The sequence below is a fragment of the Triticum urartu genome, chromosome 7A (assembly GCF_056163025.1).
Source record: "Triticum urartu cultivar PI428250 chromosome 7A, HENAU_Tu73, whole genome shotgun sequence".
Lineage (NCBI taxonomy): Eukaryota > Viridiplantae > Streptophyta > Magnoliopsida > Poales > Poaceae > Triticum > Triticum urartu.
The window spans coordinates 68,479,949-68,502,626 of NC_141879.1; the positions used below are offsets into that span (position 1 = coordinate 68,479,949).

General features: G+C 50.7%; 1 protein-coding gene and 1 pseudogene across 1 annotated transcript; one reads left to right on the forward strand and one right to left on the reverse strand.

Moving 5' to 3' along the window:
- Positions 1-1,108: 1,108 nt before the first annotated feature.
- On the reverse strand, positions 1,109-3,259 carry LOC125524147 (BURP domain-containing protein 12). The gene has a single exon (XM_048689220.2). The coding sequence runs from the start codon at positions 3,152-3,154 to the stop codon at positions 1,274-1,276; it is 1,881 nt and encodes a 626-aa protein (XP_048545177.1). The 5' UTR covers positions 3,155-3,259; the 3' UTR covers positions 1,109-1,273.
- An 8,922-nt stretch (positions 3,260-12,181) lies between these two features.
- LOC147957880 (uncharacterized) lies at positions 12,182-14,658 on the forward strand (annotated as a pseudogene).
- The last annotated feature ends 8,020 nt before the right edge of the window (positions 14,659-22,678 follow it).

Here is a 22,678-nt window from a genome sequence, read left to right on the forward strand (position 1 = left end):
AATAGATAGTGATTGGTACTAAGTCAGTGAAGAATTTCTTAATTTCATTGGGGTCAGTTGACCCCAATGCCTACAAGGGAGCTACGTCCCTGGATGGAAGAATGATGCATAGCTGGAAGCTAGAGGAACTACTACTACTAGTCCTGAATCGTTGCCATCTGCCATGCAAGTGGTTTCATTTCCGAAGCAGATGCAAGCTGCGCTATGTCTGTGGACACAGCTGGATGGTATAGTAATTGCTCAAAGTTCAGACATGCAATTGAACATATAAATCACGCTAGAGTACCCGCTCATCTGGAGGCATCGCAGTGCGCAAGCAACCTGGTTCGCTCGATCTACCACGCTCATACGGTTTTACGGCGCTGTCAAAAATCTGGTCGTTGGTTGCTCTGCACGTTGTGGCTTCAGCCTCCCATGAATGACGTGACCTACAGATATTTGAAGATAAGGTTCTCTCTCGCTGGTGAACATGGATGAGAAGATTAAAACGGTTCACCAAACCGGCCAGCCAAGAACGACAAAAACATGGTTTGGGTCATCATTTCATCATTAGCAGCTGGCAGGATGGGGAACTAAGTACAAATTAGCATTCTCAGCACTGTAAAACAATAAGCATCGAATATGTAAGAAAAAGTTGGGCATTTGCAGAATCCTAGGCCCCGTTGAGCAGTAGTAATAATCGAAGACTCACTTGCATGCCGAAAGCGGACCACTGTTGTGCAGGTGCACTACATAACAGGGGCTACGACAACAACCACCTCCAGGCTCTGCAGGAGCCCATTGTTTCGTTTTTACCTGCCCTCTGCGCCGCATAAAAACGCAGGCACGGGGGACGGGAGTGCATGGCTTAGTAGTAACCACCAGGAAGAAGCAGATTACTACTCCTATTAGGTTAGAAGCACTGCTGTTGCACATGCACCGAGCATGAATGAGCGTTGCAAATCCAAGAGGATCATTTTCTACTCACCGTTCTCAGATCCTCAAGGACTGACATGCAATGCGCGCGCCCAAGGTCGATCGATCATGGTGAGATCACCGGAAGCTGCCTTTTGGCCGCCCATGTCGATCGCACCAGCACTTTTCATGATGAACACGGTAGACAAAAAAATAAATGGGACCTCTGTCAGCTCGGCTCACACTTTCTTTCATCAACACTTTGTTCTTTTTGGACGATGGTCCATACACAAGTGAAGACCACCACTGATGAATGGGAACTTGGTAAATGTACTGCTACTTGTCTTAGTTTTGGCTTAAGCACTTGCCATGGCATCGATCAATCTGCCACTGTCCATGTCATGTCGCCCTCGAAGATCCAATGGCAGACCTCTGTCTTGCCGGGCTCGCCGCCAAGGAGCACGAACGCGCCGTGGCTCGGGCTCCAGTCGGACGTGTCAAGGTGACAGATGGCCACCCCGCGGTTGATCTTCCGACCGTCGCCGGCGGCGGACATGATGTCGGCCTCGTACACCCGCGCCCTGGGCACCGAGTGGCAGTAGTACACCAGGTACGGGAACAGGCTCTGGTGGCACGACACGGCCCGCGCCGGCGCCGCCTCGCCGCCGGTGACGCTGCCCAGCCTGACCTCCGCGCCGCTGCCCGCCGTCGAGGCCGTGCTGCGCACCACGATGTCGTCGCCCAGCATCTCCACGGCGAAGTCCACCACGTCCTCGGCCGACGTCGCGCACCGCTTGGTCTCGCCCCGGCTCGGCGCGCGCTCGCACTCCGCCACCGTCGACGCCACCGCCTTGCCCAGCGCCGTGTCCGGCGCCGCCCTGAAGGCCTCCGACACGGCACTCGCCTCGAACGAGATCTTCCTGGCGATGTCCCTCGGCAGGAACGCCCTCGGCGGCATCTTGTCCCTGATGTCCGGCATCGGCATCCGGTTGCCGGCAACCAGCTCCCTCTCCCGGAAGAACTTGCCCGGCTCCGGAGACCACTTAGTCTTCAGATGCTGCCGATGCTCCTCGGATGCGGATGTCGTCGCCGTCGCCGACGACGTGTTGTGGTACTCCTTGAAGTCGACGCCGGTCTCGGCGTACGCCTTGAACGTGGTGTTGTCTCCGGCGTACGCCTTGAACCCGATCTCGTGGTTGCGGTTGCTGCCTTGCCCGTAGCCTTTGAAGTCGACGCTGCCGGCGTTGGCCGACCCGCCGTAGCTCTCGAACTCGGCGGCCCCGCCGTTGGCGCCCTTGACGTAGGACGCGAAGCTGTCGTCCCCGACGTTGGCGCCGTCGCGGTACCCCTTGAACGAGTCCACCCCGGCGTTGGCGCCGGCCCCGTAGCTCCGGAACGTGTTCTCCGGCACGTTCCCCTCCACGCCGTACCCCGTGAACGTGTCCGTGGCGCCGTTGGCCGACTCGCCGTAGTTGGCGAAGCCGGAGCTGAGCGTGTTGGTGTCGTTGCCGTACGACGCGAAGCTCTCCCGCAGGCTGTTGCCGCTCTTGCCGTAGCCGGCGAAGCTGCTCTCCCCGCCGTTGGACTCCTGGGCGTAGGACGTGAACCCGCGGCTCCGCCCGTTGGCCCCGGCGTCGTAGTTGGTGAACCTGGAGTCCGGCAAGTTGGTGTTAGCGGCGTAGGCGGTGAAGGAGCCCGACCCGCCCGTGGCGCCGCCGGCGTAGGAGGTGAAGTTGGCCGTCACCACGTTGCCGTTGGCCTCGTAGCTGGTGAACGAGTCGGCCCGCGCCGACGAGTCCCGGCCGTAGCGGCGGAATGAGTCGGCGGCGATGTTGACGTCCGGGGAGTAGTTCTTGAAGCCGTCGGTGCCGGCGCCGGCGCCGGAGCCGTAGTTGGTGAAGTTGGCGTCCCTGTAGCTCGTGAACGGGCCCTTTCTTGCCGCCACATCAGATTCAGAATCAGAGTCAGAGGAGGACGGGCATAGCAGAGCGGCCTTGGAGCAGAGCGTGGGCAGGCGGGCGCGGATGTCGGGGAGCGAGGAGGGGAAGGAGGCAGCGTCCGCGGCGGGCAAAGGGGAGAGCTTGGAGACGAAGAAGGCCGGGTGGGGGCGGTTGTTGGGCACCTTGCGGTTCCAGTACCGGATGAAGGCCGCCTTGGCCGTGAACGGGTTCACCGGCGAGGACGCGGCGGCATTGCCAGGGAGCAGCAGGAGGAGGACTAGGAGCGGGGTGGCGAGGACGGGGCGGGGAGGAGAAGCCATCGGAGGCCAGGAGGGAGGTTTGGGGGTTGGGGGATTGGAGCTGGAGGGGAAGAGAGATTAATAGTGAAGGAAGCAGAGTGAGAGTGGGAATGGAGGGAGTGTGAAACTGTGACTCGCACCGAGCGAGTACGAAATTTGAACAAGGCGGGCAGAGGAAGACGCATTTACGCGTCATGAATGCTGCAGGTCCGTAGAGGTAGAGACCATTAATGATGACCCAGTGTGTTTCAGCTAAAAATATACTCTGACCACAATTTTGTACTTTCCTCTTGCATGATTTTCAGAATGTTAAATAAGTACTCCCTCCGTAAACTAATATAAGAGCGTTTAGAATATTAAAGTAGTGATCTAAACGCTCTTATATTAATTTACAGAGGGAGTACATATTATTATTATGTCGGTTGCTTTGATGTCTAGAAGGATCTAAAACTTTTTGATGTCATATTCAAATTTCTCCAAACCATGTCGTGAGACCTGGATAACTAATTATCGACTTAATATAATTTTTTTGTTAGGAAATATCTGTTTCAAACTCAAGAGTGGTTTGCATTTTAAAAAAAATACAACCATACTCAAACAAAGAGTGAGAATGAAATGTGTTTCTCAAATATGGTGGATACATATCTTAGTCGGAGTTCATCTTGATTTTTGTTTCTGTTTGATATAAAGAGAGGAGATGAAAGGACTTCTCCAGACAGGACCCTTGCAATTTGGTATATTTGAAAACATTTTTGGTATTTGTAAAAACCTAGAATTAATTGAAGGGGATACATAAATGTCTAAGTGAGCTATTAAAAATCTTTATGAAAATGAGTTTAGTCCGGAAATATTTTTTATAGGACTATCGTAGTTGTTCTGATTCAATGTGATTTTTCTGGATTTTCTGGGAAAAAGGTGTGATAACATTTGAAAATCAAAACATTTTCTGTTTATTTGGAAATAGACACTAAACCTTGAACCTATTGGCCGAACCCATTTATGTCCCTCTATCTCTTGCCCGCGCGCACGGAGTGGCAACTTAGCCCGGAGATCAAGGGAGTTGCGCGGAGTGCACTATCCCTTAAAAAAAAATCTGCTCTTGTAATTCTGTGTTGGCTTCGGTGCATTAATCTAGGTTGTGTTCGGCAACCCTCTGCTCCTTCGCTACGGAGCAGAGCGTGCGGATCACCCTGTTAGAGTAACTCTAATAGACCCCGCATTTTGTCAACCTGTAAAATGTGTTTGCAGGTCGCACAGGAGCGGTTATGCAAGCTGGAATTTGCGGCGGCAGACTAGAAACAGCAAACAAACCCCTAAATTTTAAAAAAAATTGTTTCGCGCGAGAAATTTAAGCAACAGCTCGTCGGAGCTCACTCGCATAGACGGTTCTTCTTCGCATATAAGTTCATACAAGCCACATACATACATAAATGTTAGATATGGTAGACAGCTCCTATGCTACCGCACCACTGCAACAAAATTGAGCTCACCGAAGCTCCTGCGGTATCTGCCCACGGGCGGCGATCAGTCGGAGTCGGAGGAGTCGGAGTCGAGGTCGACGAAGAGCTTCACCTGCTCCTCCTTCATTACGCGCAGGTCGGCCTCCTTCAATGCGTGCGTCTGCGATGCCGTGAGGCCCGTCTCGAGGAAGAGCCGCTCGTACTCGAGCTCGCGCCGGATGCGCTCTTCCATCTCCTCCTGATCCCTCGCCGACCGCTCGAGGACGACGCGCTCGAGGAGCTCCTCCTGCCTCGGTGGGAGGTAGTCCTCGGGTGCGATGACGCCTCGGCGCGGCGGTGCATCGGGCACGGCCTCCTCCGGCTCCCTCTTCACCGGAACGAGGCGCGAGCTCGATGCGCCCACGAATGAGCACCCCGCAGACCCGTGGCCGGATGAGCTCCCCGCGGACCAGTTGCCGGAGGAGGCGCGGCGGCGACGGGCGCGCTCGAGCTCGAACTCGTCGAGCTCGCGCCGGTCGAATGCCGGCGGCGGCCGAGCACCCTGGTTGAGCCACCGACGCGTCCCCCGCTTGCGCGCGGCGTCAGATCTGGCGCGGCGGCGGCGCTCCGCCTCATCCCCCGAGTCGGACATGGTGGTTCAAGGCTTGCCGGCGGCGAGAAACCGAGCGGCGCGATGGGGAATTGAAGGGGAACGCGGCGGCGGGAGGATAGGGTTTCGACCCGCATCTGCCCCGCAAACCCGCAATTATAGTAGCTCGGGGGTTGCGTTTGCGGGCTGCGGCAAAAAAATTTACGGGCCAGACACCGATGCGGGCTCTGGTCTTGCCAGAAAAATGGGCCGAGCCCATATAATCGCCGGAATTATGCGGGTTTGCGTCGGATGCGGGGTCTGCTACAGTTGCTCTTAGGGGCTCGTCCAAATATAACTGCATATCTGCTCCACTCCGCGGCGAGTTGCAAAACGGAGGGATATCGAACAACTTCTTAGTTTCCAAGTGAGGCAAGCGCTGCGGTTGCAAAACGACGATACATGTGCATAGTCCACCAGCTCATCCACCCCATCTCATATGACAGTTTTGTCTCAACTAGTGTAAAGTTGGTCTCCTTTCTCCATTAAGACCGAAGTAGAGCATGAGGACTACAAAAAAATGCATTGGTACACCTGGTGGAAGCTTTGTTACCCAAAAAATGAAGGAGGGATGGGCTTTAGGGATCTCCACTCCTTTTAATCTTGCTATGCTATCGAAACAATGCTGGCGTCTCATAACCAATCTAGAGTCTCTTTGTGCGAGGGTACTAAAAGCGAAATATTTTCCCAATTATAGTCTGCTCCATGCTACATTGAAAAATGGATCCTCCTTCACTTGGCAAAGTATCATGAAAGAATTGGAAACTTTCAAATTGGGATACATTTGGAGGATTGGAAACGGTGAGAAGGTGAATATATGGACTGATCCATGGATCCCAGGGAGCCCGGATAGGAAGATTATTTCAGGTCGTGGTCATACTCTGCTCAATTCTGTTAGTGACTTAATCGATCCTATATCAGGGACATGGGATGAAGCACTGCTTCGAACAATTCTGAATCCGGTGGATGTTAGGCGAATTATGCAAATACCGCCGAGTCACAATGCATTTGATGATTTTATTGCATGGCATCCTGACCACAGAGGGATATTCACAGTACGATCAGCATACAAAATACAGTGGTATCGGACTTTCGGAACACACACAAACATGGCTGAATGCCCAAGGAAATCCCAAGCTCCGGAAGTGTGGACTAGACTCTGGAAACTAAATATACCACGTAAAGTTTTGATATTTTGCTGGCGTGCTCTTCATGGAATCATCCCTCTAAAATCCATACTAATGAACAGGCATGTGGGATCGGATGGTGCTTGTCCAGTTTGTCATGGAGTTGCTGAGGATATAAAACATCTTCTTTTTGAATGTGTGACGGCCAGAGAACTTTGGAGAGGCCTGTGCATATTGGAAATTCTTGACAAAGCTGCAACGGTGGATCGCTCCGGTTCGGTAATATTGGAGCATTTACTGTTGGCAGAGGATAAGCCGGTTCCGATGAAGCCGAACTTGGATATTAAGCAAATTCTTGCTGTTGGTAGTTGGTACCTCTGGTGGACTCGTCGCCAACACACTCATGATGGAGCAACACCCCCGACAATGAGATGGCCTATGTCTGTTCTAGCAATTGCGAACAATTTTCATCAAGCAAATGAGAAGAACAGGGTGACAAAGGAACAAAGATGGTTGAAACCCGGTCCAAAATTTGTTAAGTTAAATGTAGATGCCTCCTTCTATGCGGATGAGGGTGCTGGAGCATCGGCGGCAATCCTTAGAGATGAGAAGGGTAATTTTTTCGCAGCTCAGTGCAAATATATTCAGTATGCATCTGATGTAGTTACCTCGGAAGCTATGGCGATGAGAGATGGATTGATCTTTGCAAGCTCATTAGGATTCAACAGGGTGGAGGCAGAGTCAGATTCTTCAATTGTTATTGACTATTGCTTGGGACAGACAGAATGGTGGGACTTGGCTGCAGCAGTATTTGCAGAATGCATTGCCGTGTCTTTATCAATCGGGAAGGTTATCTTTAAACATTGTGCTCGTTCTTCGAATCAAGCGGCGCATGTGCTAGCTAGTTACTGTTTTTGTAATAAGATTTGTAGTTCATGGACTGATGAGCCCCCGGCTTGTCTGGTTTCCAAACTCGTAGACGATGTAATTCCTATTTGAAATCAATAAAGCTAGCCATGATGCCTTTCCAAAAAAAAAGACCGAAGTAGAGCACACTCCCCCAAAGCAGGATGAACTTTCAAATTAGACTTCCTAAACGTCATGTATTTTGTAACGGAAGGAATAGCTCTGAAACACGGTACGTAGCAGCAGAACATTTAGGCTATGCTCCTTGTAAAATTTCACCCAAAGGCGGAGACCATGATAAGAACTGGTTGCAGCTCCTCGTGCCACCGCTAGAAGCTCCGCCGTGGACATTGTTTTGCAACATGTCATCTGTCTCGGATACTATGCCGGAAGGCGGAAATTGCCTCTGAATCAGGCGAATCGACAATCTGGTTCTTCTTAGTCAAGAACCGGTTCCAGAATTTCCTTGCTGATTCACCGGGTTGTTGAATGTTGTGACTGAGATCATCGGCATTCGGGGGCCGAACATATATGCCCTGAAAATTTCCCCTAAAGGCGTCCTCGAGCGCCTCCCAGCTCCTGATGGAGTGAGGGGGCGGGCTATTGAGCCAGTGCCTAGCCGATCCTTTAAGTTTGTGCGGCAGGTAGGTCGTCTTCGTGATCCATGTGAATATGAAGGAGGAAATCTTCAATCCACACAGCTAGGTCGGTTGTCCCGTCGTATTGTTCGATATTAATGGGTTTAAACCCGTCCGAGAACTGATGCTGCATTGCCTCGTCTGTGCTTAAGCCAAACCAAGACAAGTAGTACTACATTTACCAAGTGCTCATTACGAGTGGTCTTCTCACTTGCGTGTGGACCATTGTCCAAAAAAGAACAAAGTGTTAAAAGAAAGTGTGAGCTGAGCTCCCCTAAAAAAAGTGTGAGCTGAGCTGAGCTGACCGAAGTCCCTTTTCATTTTTTGTCCATCGTGTTCATGATTAAAAACGATGTTTGGATTCCTGGTGTGATCGACATGGGCGGCGAAAAGGCAGCTTCCAGTGATCTCATAATGATCGATCGATCGATCGTGCGCGCGCGCGCGCATTGCATGTCACTGCTCTCAGAATAATGGGAAAATGATCCTCCTGGATTTGCAATGCTCATGCTCACTGCAGTGCCGCTTCTCTGTGGCAGGTGACACGTATCAGGGCACAAGATAAGCCCCCTGGATCACTCCCGTGCCTGCGTTTTTATGTGGTGCAGAGGGCAGGTAAAAACAAAACAAATGGGCTCGTGCAGAGCCTGGGGGTGGTTGTTGTCGTAGCCTCTGTTGTTTAGTGCCCCTGCACAATGGTGGTTTAACAGTGATCCGCTCGTGGCATTGCCTCCCCGGGCAGATGGCAAGTGATTAAGCCTTGGCTTATTACTGCTCAACAGGGCCTAAAATTGTGATGTTTTGTGAAGATGGCCGCACTCTTCCTTGCATGGCCATGATGGCTATCGCAAATGACATTCTTATTGTTTTGCAAGCCACATTAAAATCTTAACCTTGAGCGGAACCTTTGTTTTTCAAATGTGTCGTCTGCAAAAGACAGAATCCGCTCTTACCAAGAAAACACATCAAGGATGCAACTGCCATCAAAAAGAGCCAGTTTCATCGGTTAAGTTGATTGACCTCAAGCGTCGAGCCATTGAATAAATAGGACACATTCCACAAAGATAGTATTGGGTTCCTTGAATTTTCTCTGATCATTGTCAAAGATCGTTCCTTCAGTCTCGCCATTACTAACTAAGGATGCTTTCAAAGCCTAAGTCAATGGTGGTGAATTTATGCAGCCTTGGTGCATCCGAAAAATCAGCCATGGTTAATTCAGAAAATTGCCTACATTAAGCTATTTGAATCGTTGGATGATTAGACAATTCATGATGAATTCAAGAACATAAATCATGATTAAAGCAACTATTGGCATGTATATCTCCATCATACTAATTAGTCAACAACATCATACATGCATCAGCCATAATTAAAGAGTAGATTGAAATATGTTGCATGCATTGTTCATTTGCACATGAAATAGTTGTGACTATTGCAGAGGTGATGTTGTTGATGAAGATATTGCCAAATACTGTTCGAAGTGGACAACGATGGAGACGGTGATGCGTATCGCCGCCTCTCTTGAGAGGAAGACAACCTGTGGTGAAGAAACACGAGCAGCCGCATGAAGCGCTTCTCAAAATCCTTATTCGCCCTCTCTTTGTGCAGTCACTGGAGCGAGACCGCTCCCACGTTCATCGGTGCATGCATGTGATCGGGATGGAGTAGACTACGATGACGACACAAAAGCAACAAAAAGCAAAACCCTAGCTCAATTTGATGTATCTTCGATGGTGGCCGATATGTCACTTATAAAGGAGAACCGACGTGTCACAATCACGGTCTAACCCAAATAGGTTTCCAACCCGCAAACTTAACGGTCAGAAAATAGAAAAAAAAAAACAATGAGAGGAAGCTGCACTCATGCCAAGTCATGTACCGTATTTTGGTGGACAATTCACGCATGTCGCGTGCCCCATCCTGAGCTCGGTAAGGCGAGGCGAACACATGCTTGTGGGTTCTCTTTCTGTCCTCATACCCATCACTTTTTTCCGAAAAGAAGGATGACCCTCTGCCTCTGCATTCATACCCATCACTTAGTGAAGTGCAGAGACTTCCTTATATAAGGAGGTCAAACTTCACTTCCACTAGTTGGGTGGACTAAATATTGCAACTCCACTTTTTTCTGCCATATACATGGGCCTTTGAGTGGAATTAGCTACCCATGCCCAAATATTCTAACAGATGACTCCACATTTGTTGGCCCAAGAGCTGGCAACAGTTTTTCTTTGAAAGGAGAGGAACGTCCTCAGCCATTGCATGGAGTGATGCACACAGCCTTTTATTGATTATACAAAGTTCATCATTCGAGTTCAATAGACTTAAGAGCATGATTAATAGTATAGCCAACAATCAACTATATAAAGTTGTCATATCATCTATAGCCAACCTAATAGCCAACATGTATAGTAGCTAGTTACTAAGTAGTATCACTTTATTAATAGATGGCCCACCTTACACTAGCACATTGTTTCGCTGTTAATCTGTAGCCCGCTTCCCTTCTCTCTTATCCAACTTAGAAAACATACAATATTTTAATCCTTACAGCCTGCTGACTGTATCCTATTATACTTGTTCTAAGTAAATAAAATGCCACATATGGTTGCCTTGGGGCAAAGAAATAACAATTAATGCCCGAGAGTTGGTAAGAGTTAATGGCCAGAGTGTTGTGCATCACATGAAGAAGGAAGAAGAAGAGGTCAAAACGAGGGCTTGTGACGCCAGCTAATGATGCTCCAAACCGTGTGCTTTGTCCTTGGCTGCCTCACACTAGGGGCGGAGGGAGTAGTATCACTGAGTGGTAACCATTTCAAGCTTAGGGGCTGTTTGGATTGTGATTATGTTTGCCTTATGTTGTCACATTACTTTTTACCACACTTGCCTAACTTGAGTTGCTTAAATTGTTAGCCATACTTTGGCTTGTCTAAGGGAACCTTGCCATACTTTTTTGTGTCTATAACATGTGGGGTTCACTTCTCATGAGAAAATTCTTGCCTTAGGTGTGGCTAGAATCAAACACCCATCTAATTTGATCAAACTTACTTAAGAACTTGTCTAAGATGAGATGTGGCAAAGTGTGGCAATATGTGGTTGCAATCCATGGTCAGAGAATTCCAAACCTTGTAGGTTTCCGTCCTGCCCAGCATTGATTATGATAGTAATTGCATGTGTGAACTCTGAACAACTTACTATGTGGACCTGTGGTCACACGCCTAGTACATCTTGCACCTGCTTCTGAAAGGAAACCATTTGCATGACACATACCACCAGCAACGATTCCCTGCTTCAGAAGAAGAAAACTTCTAATAGCTATATGCATCATTCTTCCATGAAAACTTCATCATGCTGAACAAAGGAAATCGGGTTTGTGGTCACCAATTATCTAGGCTAGAACAGGTCACCCTGACATCATGCTTGCTACATGGCAACCCTCTCTGCTTGTTTCTCGTGGCGCCACAGCTAAATGTGCTAAACAAGGAAATAAAACATTAACTCAAGGAAAAACAGTTTTTTTCTCGTCATAATTAATGAATTCCCGAGACAAGGTTGACGAGTAGTATGTCTATCAGTTCTGTTCTCTTCCGGCATGCCGATTGATCCTTGTCCAGAAACCACATTCAGAGAACATTTCAGTTTTGGTGCAAAGTCTGTTGTGGCTCCAGCTACACTTTGCAATCAAAAGCCACAACATCCTCAATGGATTCTGAAAAGCACATTTCATGATGAACGCTGCATTGCCCATGCCTCCTGTACGTTTAGCTTTAGCAGGAATGAAGAGAGTCAGAAGCCAGCCTCGCGGCCGGCATCTTCCTCTTGGTGCGCTAAAGGTCAGAGACAATTCCTTGATTCCCTTGTATATCTCTCCGCTCCTTTCCGCTTCCATTTGCTTGGTCTGGCTGGATTCAGAATATTCTGAACAATTATGAACCGTAAACCATGGCCCACAAAGTGACTGGTTTGACTACATCTAACGTGTACTCTTTCGAAGTTTACTTAAACTTGGTATTTTTTTAAAGCAATGCCATATGTGCATCCGGTCCATGCTTAAATTGACGGTACTGGGGATCAGGTACGGCATATGTGGTAACACGGAAGTATTACGCGCCCCTCCCGCTAGGTAGCCTCCAGCCCTCTCCCGCGCCGCTGGCACCTCCCTCGCGTCCAGCATGGGCGCGCAACCCCGACGCGCTGCCGCCTCTGTCTCAGATCCGCTGGGCTGTGCGCCGGCTGGCTCTGGACCGGGGGAGAATCCACTCCCTCCCCCCGCCCCGTCCGAGATCCCGGGCCCTATGGCGCATTCAATCCCGAATCCGGCGGCCCCGCCGCGCCTGCTGCTGCGTGGTCAATGCGCCACGACGGCGGCCTTTGAAGATCCGGCGGATCTCTCCCCTCCCCCACCCCAACGACTGCAGTCCATCATCGTCGTCCCATCCCCTGCGGTCGACCATTCCTCTTCGGGAATGGACGGTGGCTGGACCGAGGTCTCCTCGCGCAAAAACCGCAAGGCCTCCCTGGATATGCCGGTCTCTCCAAGGTCGAGCACAGCTCCTCGCTCGGACCGCCGGCCGGGATTCAATGCAGGGGGTGGCCGGGAGGCCTTCTTAAGCCGCTTCCGCGGCCGTTGCTTTCGCTGCCTCAGCAAGCACCACCGTAGAAAGGACTGCCGTGACCCCCTTCGCTGCGTAATCTGCGAGCTCTTCGGCCATTTTGCTAGGGAGTGCCCCCAGAACCCTCGCAACGGCCATGGCGGCCCTGCCTCCAGTAGGATAGGCCCGCTTCCTCCTCGCACGCCGGCTCACGCTCGCCTCCACTTCCCTACACCACCACCTCCGCCAACGCCACCCCAAGCAGCACCCGAGGCTGACATGGCTGAACTCAGCCTGGTCGACCCGGCAAGGCGCCCGCGCTCGAGCCACAAGATCGGCGAATCCACCCCGGCCATTGAGCAGAGCATCTTCTTCCTCCGGCGACATGCTGTTACGCTGCGCGCGCTCGACGGGGTCAGCGCCACCTCGCCCATGGTTGTGGGCCGCGCGTTTGAGGCGCAGCTCTGCGTTCCACCGCACCACCTGCGTGTGATGGCGCACAACCCGAAGGATTTCTTCGTCGTCTTCACCCAGCCTGCCCACCACGACAATGTGGTGCGCCGCGGCACCCTGCGCGTCGACGGCGTCAACTTCATCATCGCGCCATGGAGAGAAAATGACCACGCCGACCACGGTACCTTCAACCTCCACGTCCGCTGCGTCATCGAGCATCCGCCGCAACAATACTGGACCCTGGAAGGCGTCCAGGAAGTGTTCGGCAACAAGGTGCGCATTGACCGCCTCGACAGCTGCACGCTTGAGCGTGACCACACCAAGCATTTCGCCTGCTGGGTGTGGGTCTGGGACATGGCCTTCATCCCCACCAGTCACACCTACTGGAAGCTCCCCCAGGGCGCGGGGCGCGTCGAGGAGATGGAGGGCTACTCGCCGCCTGACCGGCGGGTCGCCCTGCCACCCGGCGCCGAACGCTACGATCTGCTCATCCACGTCGACAGGATGGAGGACTGGTCCCCCCGCTCGCCGTGCTCCTCGCACTCCGCCCAGAGCGGCTTGCCCTCCTCCGACTCGGACCACGACGACGACCTGCCGCGCATCTTCCCCGGCACTTGGGTCATGCACGTTGAGGACGGACAACCCGAAGAGCGCCATCGCCGTCAGCAACGCGCTCCGGTGGTCGACACTGGCTGCCGGGGCCTCCCCCGCGGTGACCAGCGCCGCGATGATGATGGGCGGGGCGGCGGCGGCCGTCGCTCTTGGAAGGACACGCTGTTGGGACGCGGGCGCGCCTCCAACGCCTCGTCAGGTGCGGACGGGGCAACAAGCAGAGTGCGCCACCGTAGCCGCTCCCCCCCCCGCCTCGGCGCTCAAGCAGTGGCCGGCACGGGGGGCGCGTCCGCTCCTCCGGCCAAGTGTTCCCATGCCAAAAGAAGACCGACAAGCAGCGCTTGGCCAGCCGGGTGCACGTGCCCACCCCGCCCACGGCCGTGCGTCTGCCCGCTCCTGCCACCACCCCCGCCCCCGACGACGTCGACGAGTTCTTCACCACGGCAGGCAAGGTGCTGATCGCTCCCACGGCTCCTGGCGACGACGTCGCGGCTCAGCTTGATGAGGTGATCGCGGCCTCGGCGGCGGTGCCGCTTGAATTCGAAGAAGAAGCAATGAAGACCAAGGGCAAGGAATCGGTGGACATCCCGGACGTTTTCAGCCCAACGCTCTCTGGCTCATGTCACAGCCCAGCGCTGCTCAGCTGCCAGACCCCGACGGCTGCGACAACGGTTGCGGTCGAGCTGGGGGCAGTCACGTAGCAAGTTCAACTCCTGGAGATCGCTGAGTCCTCAGCTGCGCCCCGACGCCTCTTCTGCGACAAACCGGCTCCCCTGCTCGGTCTTCCCCCGTCCAAGCGCAGCTCTGCTCCACCCAAGACGCGTGCCACATCTGTTCCTCCGCCGCGACAGAGCGCCCACCAGGCAGCCCAGAACTGCAAGGTGCCCGTTGCCCAGCGCGGCACGCTCCGCCTGGTTCAGGGCCTTGGCCTTCTTGGTCCAAAAGAGAAGATGACGAAGAAGGCGGCCGAGGCGCTAGTGCGCAGGTTCGACGAACCACTCTCTGAAGAAGATATCGCCGTCATCGCCAAGCTCACCAGAATGGGCACGGAGGCCCTGTGTATCGCTGCCGGCCTCAACGGGCCTGAAGGAGTCGCCGAGGAGGCCATGGTGTAGTCATGTTAGCTAGTTCTCTCTGTTTTAGTAGTAGTTGTAGTCTCCGGTGGCGGCCAGCGATCGGCTGGTCTGAGATAGGGTTGCTTCCCCCCTGTGTTGGTAGTAGTGTGAGGTCGAGCTGGCGCCGTCGTAGTTTGGGGCCTATTGGTGGGCGACGGCATTCCCCGGTGTTTTCTTAGTATGTGTAGTCGCCGGAGAAACAACCTATGTCCCCATGAATGACGAACCAACCACACCCCCGATCATGAGCTGGAATGTTCGAGGCCTAAACTCACCGGCGAAGCGTGAAACAATTCGTGAGGTTGTCGCTGCGCACCGCACAGCCATCTTGTGCTTGCAAGAGACCAAGATCGACGAATGGACGCCGGCCCTCGTACGCGACATCGGTGGCCAAACCCTGCGGGGATGCGCGGTGCTACCCGCCTCTGGCACTCGCGGCGGCATTGCCATCCTGTGGAATCAGTACCTTGTCGACGTAGCCACCCACGCCGTTGGACAGTTTGCAATCACTGTCAAAGTTAGCTTAGCTTCTCACCAGACCTCGTTCTGGCTTACTTCTGTCTATGGCCCGACCGACGACGCAGGCAAGGAGGCCTTCCTAGCCGAGATCACAAACTCTGCCCCGCCTTGATCTGACCCATGGCTAATCAACGGCGACTTCAACCAAATTTACGAGGATAGGGAGAAGAACAACCTCAACTTAAATAGGAGACTCATGGGACGCTTTCGGGCCGCCTTAGACAGAGCCGGACTACGCCAAATCAAATGCGCAAACCGCAAATTCACCTGGAGCAACGAGCGCGACAACCCAACAATGGTGGGCATCGACAAGTTCTTCTGCAATGTGCCGTGGGAAACTTTGCTCCCCCAAACAATGCTGCTAGCTGCTTCCACAGCGTGCTCCGACCACTGCCCGCTACTGCTCTCTGACGCAGCGGGCCCTCGCCGACGCAGGCCTTTCAAATTCGAGCCGTTCTGGCCCCGCTTCCCGCGCTTCCTAGACACGGTGACCGCAGCCTGGACGCGGCCAGTTGCAACCTCCTGTGCGTTCACTCGTCTCCACGTCAAGCTTGCCCGCACGGCCAAAGATCTTCGCATTTGGAGTCAGAGTCTCTTTGGCGACGCGAAGCTGCAGTTCCACATAGTTTGCGAGGTCATTTTGCGCCTCGATGTAGCCCAGGAAAGACGACAACTATCGCCGGCCGAGCGGGAACTGCGGAAGGGCCTCAAGCTCAGGCTGCTAGGGATGGCGGCGATCGAACGCTGCAGAAAGCGACAGGCATCTAGACTTACCTAGATACGTGCTGGTGATGCCCCAACAAAATTCTTCATGGCCAAGATCTGCTCGCAGAGAAGGAAGAATTTCATTCCCGCCCTCAACATCAACGGGACGGTTACTACGGCCCATAGCGACAAAGAAACGGCCATCCACAACCATTTCGACGCCATTCTTGGGACTGCAAGCCCGAGAACATCTACGATCAACTGGAGCCAAATCAACATGCCAACGATCCAAGGAGGGGGACTGGACAACCCCTTTTCTGAGCAAGAGGTATGGGCGGAAATCCAAGCCATGCCTGCAGAAAAATCGCCAGGGCCAGACGGCTTCAGCGGGCAGTTCTTCAGATCGTGCTGGGGGATTATCAAAGAAGATGTGCTGCAGGTGTTCAACCAATTCTACAGCTTGGCCGGCAACAATTTCGGCCTGCTCAACTCTGCGATCGTTGCCCTGATCCCTAAAAAGGACGGCGCGAGCGGCATCGGCGACTATCGCCCGATTAGCCTGATCCACTCCATCGCCAAGCTTGTCTCCAAAGTTCTATCAATCAGGCTGGCTCCAGTTATCCAGAACATCATATCGCCGGCCCATACAGCTTTTCTAAAATCCAGATGTCTCCATGACAGTTTCGTCTACGTGCAGAACTGTGTTAGGGCTTTGCATCGTCGGAAAACGCCGACGGTTCTCCTCAAACTAGATATCTCTAGAGCCTTTGACAATGTTTCATGGGAATACCTTCTCGAGCTCATGGTTACTTTAGGGTTTAGCGCTAGATGGCGTGATTGGATCTCCCTGTTGCTTGTCACTTCCTCATCTTCCTTCCTACTAAACGGCATCCCCGGCAAATCCATCCTGCATCGACGCGGCCTTTGTCAGGGCGATCCTCTGTCGCCACTTCTCTTCATCCTAGCCATAGATCCTATCCACCGCTTGTTCAAAGCGGCTGAGGAGGAGCTTGTGATCGCACCGGTGCCTGGCAGGGAAATCAAGTTCAGAGTAAGCCTATACGCAGACGACGCCGTCATCTTTGCCAACCCGATCAAGGAGGAGATCGACCACCTCATGGACATCCTCAGTAGCTTTGGCGATGCAACTGGCCTGAAGATCAACAACGCCAAATCTACAGCGACCCCGATTTGCTACAGCAACGTCGACCTCAACACAGTGTTACAGTCTTTTGGAGGACCAACTACGCAGTTCCCAATTAGATACTTAGGGCTCCCTCTAACGACTGGCCGTCTCCGACTCGTCCACCTTCAATTCATCCTCGACCGTATTAGGGCTCGGCTCGCAGGATGGAAAGGGAAGATGCTATCCATCGCCGGCCGCCGTGTTCTTGTCAGATGTGTCCTTACGGCCATGCCAACTTTCGCCCTTACGGCGCTGCGGTTCCTCGCAAAGATTCTCAAGGAAATTGACAAGTGCAGACGGCGCTTCCTCTGGGGCCAGGATCAGGAGCTCTCCGGCGGCAGCTGTAAAGTCAGCTGGGAACGGGTCTGCTCACCGATCAAGCATGGGGGGCTTGGCATCCTTGACCTCAAGAAATTCAGCCGCGCGCTCCGACTCCGCTGGCTCTGGCACGCCTGGAAAAGCCCGGAACGGCCGTGGGCGGGGACGGAGCCTCCCTGCGACGCCTCCGACCACGCCCTCTTCAGTGCGGTGACCAAGGTTGTGGTTGGCAACGGCCAATTGGCCAGCTTCTGGCATTCGGCCTGCATCGACGCAACGCCGCTGAAGGATCTCCACCCCACCCTTTTCAAGCTATCCAGACGGAAGAACTGGTCAGTTGCGCAGGCTCTCATCGACGATCGCTGGATCACCGACTTAGCTCACGGTGACGCCAGCGCGATCGCCCCGGAGGTGCTCAACCTGCACAGGCGGCTTCACCCGCGGCGTCTGGCCCTCCAAGAAGCCAGCAGGGACGATATCACATGGCAGATCACGGCCTCCAGGCGGTACTCCATGCGATCGGCATATGCTGCTCAGTTCCAGGGCCGCGTAGAATCCCGTCTCCGCACGGTGATCTGGGACACTTGGGCGCCTTCAAAGCTGAAAATTTTTGCATGGCTGCTCCACCAAGACCGTCTCTGGTGCAATGACAGGCTGCACATAGAGGTTGGATTAATAGCTATTTCTGTCAGCTTTGCCTCCGTAACCTGGAAAGCTCCGACCATCTGTTCTGGCAATGCCGTTTTGCGGCTACCACCTGGGCCAAAATCTCTACCTGGCAGTGCTGCCAAGCCATGCGCCAGGAGACTTGGATCGACAAACAAAGCTCCGTCGACAGGGTACAGGCTATGGTTGAGGCCTCGCCACCAATTTTCAGAAAGGGAGCCAAGGCACTCGCGATGCTTGTCCTTTGGGAGATCTGGCAGGAGAGGAACAATTGCATTTTTAGGGAAAAAGTGGCCAACGTGGATGATGTGATTTCTGCGATCAGACGAGGCCTAAGCCTTTGGCAGCAAGGCGGCGCCAAGATCATCCAGAGCCCCTTCGGGGATCCGCCGGGAGAGTAGGCTAGCTGTTTTTGGTGCCCTGGGCACTTTTCTTTGATTCTTCTTCCTTCTGTCCTTGATCTTCGGATCCCCGCCTTGTCATTTTGTCATCTGCTCCCTGCTTTATATCAATGAAACACCAGCCTAGGCTGGTCCTTCAAAAAAAATGCTTAAATTGACAGATAAGCACTCCCTCCATTCATAAATATAAGATGTTTTGGATATTTCAATATGAATTAAATACGGACTGAAATGGCTGAGCAAACACGCTAAATGCATTATCATTCGGGTCAGAAAAAAGTTAGAACATCTTATATTGGTGAACGAAGGAAGTAGTATGGACAAATTATTCGCACAAGATCTCAGTTCACATCAACTGCTCTTGTAGAACACCAGCACTCTCTGGACCTCTTTGCTGCCGAGTCACTTGCACTTGCACTCTGCAGAAGAAGCCGTGTGCCTTCGCGGTTCCATGCCAAATCATTGAGCAAACTAACGGAGGCCATGCATGTGCCGGAGAGCAATGCGTGTCACTGGCCGCTGGTTTCAGTTGCGCTTCCATGGCTGCTTCCCTTTGGTGTTTTTCCCTCGGCAAGATTAGCTTCGTTCTTTGCCACGAAAGGCGAAAGCTACTGTTGAACGAGAAAATATGGCCCTGATTGGAGCAATGCATACTTATTTGATAACATCATTCCAGCGGGCGGACGTGGGGATAGAACGAACCGGAAACACCCGCAAGGGAAATGGTCCCGTGAGTGGCCATGCATGCATGGAATGTACCGATGAAAGTGATGTGCTATGTAGGGATCTGTGTGGCGGTTGAAGGACTTTAGCATGTGCCATGCAAAGAATAGTAGCGAGTGTGGTCCTCATATAGAATTACTATCATAGGAATTAGCAGGTCTTAGGCCTCCTTTGGCTCATAGGATAAGAATATCATAGGAATGGAAAACTTATACGAAATAAGATGTCATGTATCTCAAATCTTGTAAGTAGTGTTGAAAAAGAGACGCCCTTTGATTCATATCACTAGACTAATGTTTTATTCTTCCTATGAAACATGGTCACCTGCCTGGTTTGGCCTCCACCACTCTATCAAATTTATACCCATCGATTTGCTAAAAAGGTGTATACCCCTCAAAAAAGTTTTAAAAAAGACTCCGTCAAATGTTGTAGCCTGCTCATCTAATTCTGCATTTCTTGCCTAAAAAACAAACCAATTCAGCATTCCCGCAGCGCAGTTGCAAACGATCATATATGCAATGCAAGGTGCGGATGAGTCATCCACCCCATCTCACATGCTAGTTTTATCTCAACAACTAGTGTAAAATTGGTCTGCTTTTCCATTAAGACCCAGGCAGAGCAGAGTGTCCCAAAGCAGGAGGTGCCTACTTCAAACCCCTGCGCGTATATGCAGGTGCCAGGAAAGGGAAAAAACCAAACAAGAAAAGAAAAACCGGGTTTACATATATGTGCTGGGCTATATATGCAGAGCTGTACTTTCTCTCTCTCACTCAGATCAGAGAATCGTACCATTCGAAAAGAAAAGATCAGAGCAAAGTTGGATGGCTGATGGCTATATATGATGTGTTCGTCAATTAGTAATGTAGTACACTAGCATAGAACTATTGAGCTGATGGCTATATATGGCATCACCCACGTTAACCCGGCTAGGCTATACTACTGAGCTGAATTTTAATGGTGTTTCCAAGAGAATGCCAATTGCCAAGATGGGCATGGCACCGCACCGGCCAGGCGGCCATGGCCAGTTTGGGGTTCGGGGCTGAGCTGCATGCCCGCAGTGGTACTGCATCCATTTCATTTTCCAGTGGCCAGCTAGCTTACTAGTAGCTCTTGCAGACGATACGTGGCAGCAGAACATTTCTTTTGCTAAAGTCCTCATATAGAATTACTTTCATAAGCATTAACAGGTCTTAGGCCTCCTTTGGCTCATAGATAGAAATATCATACGAATAGAAAACTTGTACGAAATGAGATGTTGTGTCTCAAATCCTATGAGTAAGATAGGAAAAAAAAATCATTTGGTTCACATCATAGATTAATGCTTATTTTTCCTTTGAAACATGGTGGCCCGCCCGTTTGGCCTCCATCACTCCATCAAATGTACACCCCCTCAATTTCATTTTTTTTTAAATCCGTCGAATGTTATTGCCTGCTTATCTAATTCTGAATTTCTTGCCTCAGGAAAGAAGACCCAATTCAGCATTCGTGCAGCGCAGTTGCAAACGATCATATATGTAATGCAATGGGTGGATGAGTCCCATATTACATAGTACTAATTTTATCTCAACAACTAGTGTAAAGTTGTTCTCCTTTCCAATTAAGACCCAGGCAGAGCAGAGTGTCCCAAAGCAGGACGTGCCTAATTCAAACCCCTGCGCGTATATGCAGGTGACAGGAAAGGAAAAAAAACCAAGAAAAAAAACCGGGTTTACACATATGTGCTGGCTATATATGCAGAGCTGTACTTTCTCTATCACCCAGATCAGAGGAACTTACCATTCGAAAAGAAAAGATCAGACTACAGTTGGATGGCTGATGACCATATATGCTGTGTTTGTCAATTGGTGGTACACTAGCATGGCACTATTCCAGGCATCATGCGCGCACGTTAACCCGGCTCGGCTGTACGTGCAGCTCCTATACCACTGAGCTGAATTTTAGTGGTGTTTCCAATCTTGCAATGGAGAATGCCAAAATGGGCATGACGCCAGTTTGGGGTTCGGGGCTGAGATGCATTGCATGCCTGCAGTGGTACTGCATCCATTCCAAGTGGCCAGCTAGCTAACTGGCTCTTACAGACGTACGTGGCAGCAGAACATTCCAAGTGATCTTTGGTTTTTCTTTTCTCCAAAAAAAACATTTATTTCTTTTCTTAGTAGAAGGTTCTGCTCCTTGCAAAAATTCACCAAGGGATGGAGACCAAGATAACAGGAGGAGGAAAAAAAGATCATCAAAAAGCCCGCAACCCAGGCCAAAGTTACGATAGACTGAAAGGTTAAAAATTCTAAATTGATGACTTGGATTTATCAAAACAGTCAAGAAATATAGGACACAAATCAAAACACGTGTTACAATCACAAATGGAGAGTTGGATATATTAGATGAGATTTATTCGGAGTCTGAATTGCTAGAGGGCAGAGTTATCGAGGTCCTTGGCTGAGAAGGCGTTGGATTTAATTGAAGGGAGTGGTAGCAGAGAGAAGAGTACCACTTAAAACGCATGTACACATTGTACTGTATTGCGAGTTTTCTAACTTGACGTAGTACGGAATTGATCTTCAATGACAATGTTATGTACCATGTATTTTTAGTTTTATAGTTCACATATTATTAGTTCAACTATTCATGTTTCATACAATCGAAACACTGAAAATATATTGCAATGGATTCCCGTAGCAAACACATGGGGTATCTTCTAGTTTATCAAGTTTTCTACTAAACATAGTATTAAATTATTTTTGAGAAAAAAACTTGCAATTTTTTTTTGAGAAGCAACGAATTCTTACATCATAACTCGAGACGAGTGTAACATTCCGATTTTTCCAAAATTTTGCATGTAAAATAATTAAGTAATTCTTATGGGTTGCTTTTGATTTCCAAAAGGATCTAAAACTTTTAGGGTTCATAATTAAATTCTCCAAACCATGTTGTGAGACTAGGATGACTAATTGCCCAACAAACATAATCCTCGAATTTTGGGATATTTCAAAAAAAATATTAAATCCTCGAATTAATTTTGTGAAATTTATAAATTCCTAAATGAGTTATTTGCAAGGTAGACAAATATTTGTGGAAACGTTTCTAGTCTGGAAATAATTTTTTCCAACGTATATATTTTGATATAATGTGATTTATATATATTTTAAGGAAAATGTTTGATATATAATAATATTTAAAAATCAAAACTCGTTTTTTTAGAAACATGTAACTTTATTCTTACTCACAACAATTACATATATACTGATTTTGATCTAAGATTCAAGAAAATAAAAGTAACTCTATGATTAAACCTAAATCTAGAACCTATTGGGCCAAACTCATCTATCTCCGTCTATCTCTCGCAGGCATGCACAGAATAGCTACAACCCAGCCGAGTGTTAAAGCGAACTACGGGCAACACACTATGCCGAGCAGTAGTAGTGCATCCACGATGGTGAACAAATAAAAAGGGAGGGGATATTAGTTTTCAACAAGGAAGGAAAGTGTTGCAGTTGCAAACAAC

Bases quoted from the DNA above. Each gene is read 5' to 3' on its own strand.
- LOC125524147 (XM_048689220.2), bottom strand. From the start codon at position 3,154: ATGGCTTCTCCTCCCCGCCCCGTCCTCGCCACCCCGCTCCTAGTCCTC.